This window comes from Urocampus carinirostris, chromosome 2, assembly GCF_059441175.1.
Source record: "Urocampus carinirostris isolate Australia breed hairy pipefish chromosome 2, RoL_Ucar_1.0, whole genome shotgun sequence".
Taxonomy (NCBI): domain Eukaryota; kingdom Metazoa; phylum Chordata; class Actinopteri; order Syngnathiformes; family Syngnathidae; genus Urocampus; species Urocampus carinirostris.
In genome coordinates this window covers 25,487,776-25,495,041 of record NC_142350.1, presented here as the reverse complement: position 1 = coordinate 25,495,041, position 7,266 = coordinate 25,487,776, and the positions used below count along the sequence as shown (strand labels likewise).

The following is a 7,266-nucleotide window of genomic DNA, read 5'->3' as shown; positions in this document are numbered from 1 at the left end:
TTGCACTAATCCGAACCATAAACGTAGCTCACAGCTTCAAAAAGTTTGGTGACCCCTGAAGTAGCAGTGTAGTGACAAACCAAGACAATACCAAAGTACCTGCCGAAATGAAGATTATACTCACTGTCCTCCCTTTCCAATATCCCATTCGTCATGCATTTACACTTTTTACTTTCTAGAGTATTAGCCCATTTTCAATATTATAGCATTTTAAAAACTCAAATATAATGTTTAATGTTTAATATAATTAATTAGCACGGCAGCGCAGTGGTTAGCGCTTGTGCGGCACAGTTCATGTCATGGGAACCTGTCGTGGGTTCAAATCCAGCTCCAGACTTCCTGTGCGGAGTTTGTATGTTCTCCCCGTGCTTGCGTGGGTTTCCTCCGGGCACTCCGGTTTCCTCCCACGTTCCAAAAAAAACATGCATTTCAGGTGAATTGGCCGGTCCAAATTGTCCCTAGGTGTGAATGAGCGAATGAGTTGTCTGTCCCTGTGTGCCCTGCGATTGGCTGGCAACCAGTTCAGGGTGTCCCCTGCCCACTGCCCGGAGATGGCTGGGATGGGCTCCAGCCCCCCCGCGACCCTACTGAGGATAAGCGGTACGGCTGATGAGATGAGAGATGAGATGAGATAATTAATTATAATGACCAATGGGCGGTGCGGCCGTTCGATGAGTAGCGCATCTGCGGCACAGTTCGGAAGTCATGGATTCAAAATCAGCTACCAGCCTTCCTGTGCGGAGTTTGCATGTTCTCCTCGTGCTTGCGTGGGTTTCCTTCAGGCACTCCAGTTTCCTCCCAAATTCCCCAAAACATGCATGTCAGGTTAATTGGCCGGTCCAAATTGTGCCTAGGTGTGAATGAGCGAGTGGCTGGGAAGCAGTTCAGGGTGTCCCCTGCCCACTGCCCGGAGATAGCAGGGATGGGCTCCAGCACCCCTGCGACCCTACTGAAGATATGCGGTGCAGATAATGGATTGATGTTTAATGACCAACGCTAGCTAAAATGTAAAAAAAGTGAAACAATACAAAAATGTGAACAACGCAGCGTCAGAAATACGCTACTGCCTTGAAATGGTTCAGTCCATTTGATTTCTAAAACCGCTCGTCTTTCGCTCGGCTCGTGTCACTTGCGTCTGTGGAGGATCCGATGTATCAAGGTGAGAGGATGTCATTATGGAAACCCAGGAGTGCCATATTTCAATTATAACAAAGAACATGCAATTCATAAAAACGTCCGTAAAACGAGCATTCAATTGATGTAAACAGCTTTTAAAATAAAATGTTTTTTGCAAAATATTTGACTTAAAATGTGATATGTTGAATTGTCCTTGGGCAAGACAATGAATCCCTAATGCCCCTAATAAGTGTGAAGCACATTGTAAAGCGCTATGGGAAGTCTGCATTGACTTGAAAAGCGCTATATAAATGCAGACCATTTACCATTTCTCATAATTGCATTTGACATGTTATACCAATTTAAGTGAATTAAAACGTTTTTAACCAGCCAGGTATTCTGGGTCCTCAGCACCCCTGAACCTAAAATGGCCCCTGTTTTAAATGCTAAAAATCTATTTCGGGGCTCTTTTCTCTCCCTGTCCAGTGCATTTATTTGCACACAATGAGTGGATTTCTCCAATGGCTGCACGACGACTGTGACGTCAGTGTCTGGTGCATCCACCCTAAAGTGCGCGCTCCCGGAGCTCCGCTCGCCACAATAAAGTGCAAACAATCGATCAGGTGGATATCGCATCGATCGCCAATATCGTAAGTATATGTGTCCAACGGGATACGTCATAATATTCATTTAATTGTATTTTTTGGGGGGCGGGAAAAATACTTTACTAATATTACATTGAATCTTTCATTTTATTATTTCTATTCCAAATGAGCCTCCTGTGCTTTATTCCGTTGTTTTCGGAGATCTGATGAACAATACAAAGATTGTTGTCCGCACGCACGGAGGCGCTTTGTGACATCCTCTTTTGTTGGGCGCTTGATAGCGAGCCGATTGTTTTGTCAAGTCTCGTTTGATGACATTCAAACTGACACTTTGTGTGTTGATGTGGATAATAATAATTGTAATAATGGCGATCTTCTCAGAGATGCTTTGGGTTTAAGAAGTTGTTTATTTGTGAAGTGGTCCTGATGCGAGATCGTCTTTTGTTTGATGCTGCTCTTCGCAGCATCGTCTTTGTTTCATGCCCTATGTACTGAAAGAATACTGATACGAACTAATGATCCACCTCAGAAACAAAACTGTTTAAAACACGAGCGAGTCATCCTAATTACTTGATCTACGCCAAAAGATGGAAATTAGGCTCACGCAACATGGACCGCCAAACGGTGTTGCAAGACGTAATTCACCCGACTCGGAGTAATGAGGTCAGGATATAAAACACGTTTTATGAGTATTGCATGTTTACTACAATTTAATATTAACGTAGTAAAAAACGTCCCTCCATCAACATCATTTCATTCCCATAAAATCCACCAAAGCATCCGGACTATTTCCTCTTCTCGAATGGGCAATTATGTAATATTTGATCACACGACCAACAGTGCCCCAATTAACGAGAAAACATAGCATTTGCATGAGAAACACTCAAAATTGTCCTTATTGATGTCAGCTTCATCCTTGTCAAATAGGATGAAAATTGTACACAATGGTGGATGATGTCAGAATTCCAGACGGTTTTGTTTTTTTATTGGGAATGGGCGGTGGTTCTTTGCACTTTTAAATATAGACACAAGATGGCAGCATTGGCCGCTTGCTCTTATTCAGTTTTTTTATATACCAGCGTCGATTGCGCAAACTTCAAAGACTAAACGCATTAACAAAACATAATTCATTCAAATTATTAAATCAAGTTTTATTATTACAAATATTGACATTAGAGAGTGTCTGTGCAAAAACGAAACAATTTGACACACTTTTCGAACAAAAAACGTGGAAAAACTCAAATGATTTAACTCTTGTGTTGTGGTCATTTTAAGGACTTTTTATACAGCTTGAACGGAAATGTAAAGCAAAAAAAAAGTTTCCCTACTGGGACAAATCTGAGAAAAGTCATAACATTCAAAGTGAAATAGAATATAATTTAGTTTTTCTTTTCTTTATTTTAAAAAAACACAGTTGTGGGTTATTCTGACACAGGGACACCACGAGGGCTAATCAAGCATTACGATCATTACTATTACTATTATTATTACAATAATTATTACTATTAATGTCACCAGAGGGTGTCTGATTTTGCACACAGTGAACTATTTTACACAATTTTTTTAACAAAACACATGGAAAAATATAATTTCTTACAAATCAATACAAATCAAATGTATTTGTAAAGCACTTTTCAGGCAATAAATTGTATCAAAATCCCCTCCTTTATCACCGATCAACAACCCAAGTCACCTACTACACAGACACAAACAATGGTTGAAATACAATCAAAACTAGACTAAGCACAGACTAACCATGTGAGGAAAGGGACCAGAAAGAGTCTTATCCACACTGAGAGGCATGGCAGCCACTGTAACTGTATTTGCGGATCACCATTAATCAACCAGAGAACATTGAGGAAACCCATTCTTTTGTTATTTTAGTTAAAAAAAAGTCAGGGATGCATTAAGGAAAATACCAAAGTTAAAAAATAGCACCTGGTTGTCTTTGCAGAAGTTTAAATAAGCCTGTGGGTTTAAGCTCACGGGATGTAATAACAGTCCGTGGTTTGCAATAATCTGTGGTCTGTGCCGCCCTTTGAGACTCCTTGTAGTTAAAGGATATACAAATGAACATGACTTTTCCATAATAGATAGGTCATCCAACAGCAAAGTTCAATTATTCACATCAACATTTTCATAAAAGAATACAAATCAGAATTACTTAAATCGTTAATTCTCAAGGTTTTTTCATTTACTTCATTTACTGAGGTTTTGAGGTTTTCCTTGCCCTCATGTAGGTTTCAGATCAGGGGATGGTGTAATAATAGTCTGTAATTTGCAATAATCTGTGATCTGTGCAGCCCTTTGAGACTCCTCGTGATTAAGGGCTATACAAAAAAACATGACTTGAAATTACTTAATTCAAATATTTGAATTAGTGTTTGTATGTTGTTTTGTCACTTTACAGTCTGCATGAGTTTCCCCCTATGAGAATGTTTTTTTCTAGCACGAGGCCCCCGAGCTAAAATGAGTTTGACACCTCTGGCTTACATTTTCAAGTTTCCCAATTATCACAAGTAAATTAACCTTTTTCAGGTAAATCAACAATCATCACTATAAGATGGCTGCCCCCGAAGGTAAATATGTCAGTTAGTCTCATTTCAGATAATGCAGAATTGTTTCATTTAAGCGCTTTGTATAGATTTCTATTTTTTTTCTATGTGATCTGTAGATATTCAGGTGAAGGAGCTGGACAAGCGAGCTTCTGGCCAGGCCTTTGAGGTCATCCTTGGGGCTCCAGCTCCAGACAGTAAGGGGGACTTCCCTTTGCCACCCCCAAAGAAAAAAGACGTCTCTTTAGAGGAAATTCAGAGGAAATTAGAAGCCGCAGAAGAAAGACGCAAGGTACAATTTGCGTACAGTGGCTAGCAAAAGTATTGCCCTCCTCCCCAAGAACTTTTTGTCATATTACCAAATTTCAGGCCTCGAACTTAAAGCTACAAAACAGAAAATAGGGGGGCAATCGTTTTGCAAGGCAGAGTCCTTTTTGTCATGCTATATGCTAAACATTTGTATTTCAGAACCACGAAGCAGAAGTGTTGAAGCATTTAGCGGAAAAGCGGGAACATGAGAAAGAAGTGCAGCAGAAAGCGATGGAAGAGAACAACAATTTCAGCAAAATGGCCGAAGAGAAACTCAATCAAAAGATGGAAGCTAACAAAGACAAACGTGAAGCCATGATGGCAGCCATGAATGAAAAATTCAAGGAGAAAGTAATCCTTACATTTTCTACATATAATTCAGTGCTATTTTTACTTCCTTCTCTTTATGGATACAGGAGCGGGGGTGAGAGAAAGAGATGGATGTCCCTACCTACAGACCTACCGACTGACTGACTGAACGACAGACTGACCGACCTAACTGAACCTACCTAATTTACCGTACCTACACATCTACCAGCCTACCTAACCTACCAATCGACCTACCTACCTACCTACCTACCTACCTACCTACCTACCTACCTACCTACCTACCTACCTACCTACCTACCTACCAACCGACCGACTGACCGACCAACTGACGGACCTACCTACCTACCTACCTTCCTACCTACCTACCAACCTACCAACCTACCAACCTACCAACCTACCAACCTACCAACCTACCTCCCTACCTACCGACCAACCGACCGACTGACCGTCCAACCGACCTACCTACCTACCTACCTACCTACCTACCTACCTACCTACCTACTGACACACCTAACCTACCTACCTACCTACCTACCTACCTGCCTACCTACCTAACCTACCAATCGACCTACCTACCTACGTACCTACTTACCTAACCTACCGATCGACTGACCTACCTAACCTACCGTGGACCTACCTACTGAACTTACCTAACCTACCGATCGACTGACCTACCTAATCTACTGAATTTACCTAACCTAACTACCTATCGAAAAGCACATAGATGAATTTGAAAATACTGGGAATGAATGGTTTAGATAGTGACTAAGTATCTGATGGAAATGAAGTTTTTCATTTCATCCTAAGTAAATGTTGATTTTGCCTCAAAGATGTTGACATGAATTTTGTTTTTTCTTGCTAGGACAAAAAATTGGAAGAAGTGCGCAAAAATAAGGAGACCACCCAAACCAACGACGATGCTTCAGAAAACTGAATTTGAGTGCATGAAAAGTTGTGTGAATGCAATGTCATTTTTTAGTATTTTAATAATTTTTGTTGTGGTTGTTTATGAAAATATGTGTGCGGTTCACGCCTAAAATCCTTTTTTTTCAAGGTAGAAGACTCTATGTGTGTATTTTGTGTGCATACTAACCACAATCGTAGTAGTAGTCGTATAGAACATGCTTGCATGGCTATCCTGCACCTTATTCCACTCTACAAACAGTTAATTCAAGAATAACCCAATTTTGGCTTTGTTTTACCCAACCCCCAACATCTGATATAGCTCATCCAATTAAAAGTTCCTTCAAAAATTATTTTTCCGTACTTACAAACTGAGCAATAATAATAATGGAATAAGCCAATCCACATGGGTCTATAACAGTATTTGAGTTAATTTGATCCAGCATTTTGGCTTGTGATACAGAGAAATAGGGTCCAATTATCTTCAAACCCCTTTCTAAATTTTGATAATTTGTGAAAAAAAAAAAAAAAAAAAAAAGAATACAGTTTTAGATAATATTGTAATAAATAAGGACAAAACCTGAGAAAGGTGCTTCGATTGTACAACGATTAGTACAACGATTTTTGGTGCCAATTTATTCAAAACATACCCCAAAAGTGGGTAAGCAAACCAAAAACTGGATCATTTTGTAAAGGAAAAACCCAAAGGGACAGTGTGTAATATTTAGTGACTTTCATTCAGTAAAAAATGATTTGAATAGTAAACAAAAATACATGAACCATCATGTATTTCTATGATAATTAAAAAAAAATCAAAGGTGGAGAAATTTGTAGATTCATTACATAGTGGAATTCACACTTAGGCTGCCGCCATGTTTGTTTGGTATCCTGCTGCAATGCAGTGCTTTGTGGCACTGGTTTTCATTCGGATTAGACAACACAGTGGTCAAATATTACACATACTTGGTCATTTCCAACAAAGCAACCCAGAAAGATGAATTGATCCAAGTCATTGATTGACCTATTTCATCTGCCCATGTTGGCTTATTTTGGATCTAAGTGTCTCAATGTGTGTAATCCTTTTTGCTTTAGAATATTTCTCATAGCTGTTCTATTTACATTTGAGTTCTTGGGTTTTTTTTTTCTTACGGTGGGCATCTGTTGTTAAACTTTTGTTGTAAAGGGTTGACAAAGGAGCACAAGTTCTAATGTAAGCAACATTTGTTGAAGTAAGATGGCTGTACATGGACATACTGCTTTATTCTGCTCTGTGAAGTACGTAGTAATGCTTTCATGAGTAATAAATGTATTAGTTGTTAGTGGTTAATGGACACTAATCGTCTAGATTGACTTTTCTAGTAGTTGTACTATGAACAAAACAAGACAAGCAGTTGCATGTATTCCCTGTTAATGTCTCACTTTGAAATACACTATTTTCACTGATTCCA

General features: G+C 39.4%; 1 protein-coding gene across 1 annotated transcript; it reads left to right on the top strand.

Moving 5' to 3' along the window:
- The first annotated feature begins 1,629 nt into the window (after positions 1 to 1,629).
- On the top strand, positions 1,630 to 7,266 carry stmn1a (stathmin 1a). The gene is made up of 5 exons (XM_088326029.1): positions 1,630 to 1,766; positions 4,260 to 4,300; positions 4,396 to 4,568; positions 4,745 to 4,936; positions 5,778 to 7,266. The coding sequence occupies exons 2-5, from the start codon at positions 4,285 to 4,287 to the stop codon at positions 5,847 to 5,849; spliced, it is 453 nt and encodes a 150-aa protein (XP_088182155.1). The 5' UTR covers positions 1,630 to 1,766; positions 4,260 to 4,284; the 3' UTR covers positions 5,850 to 7,266.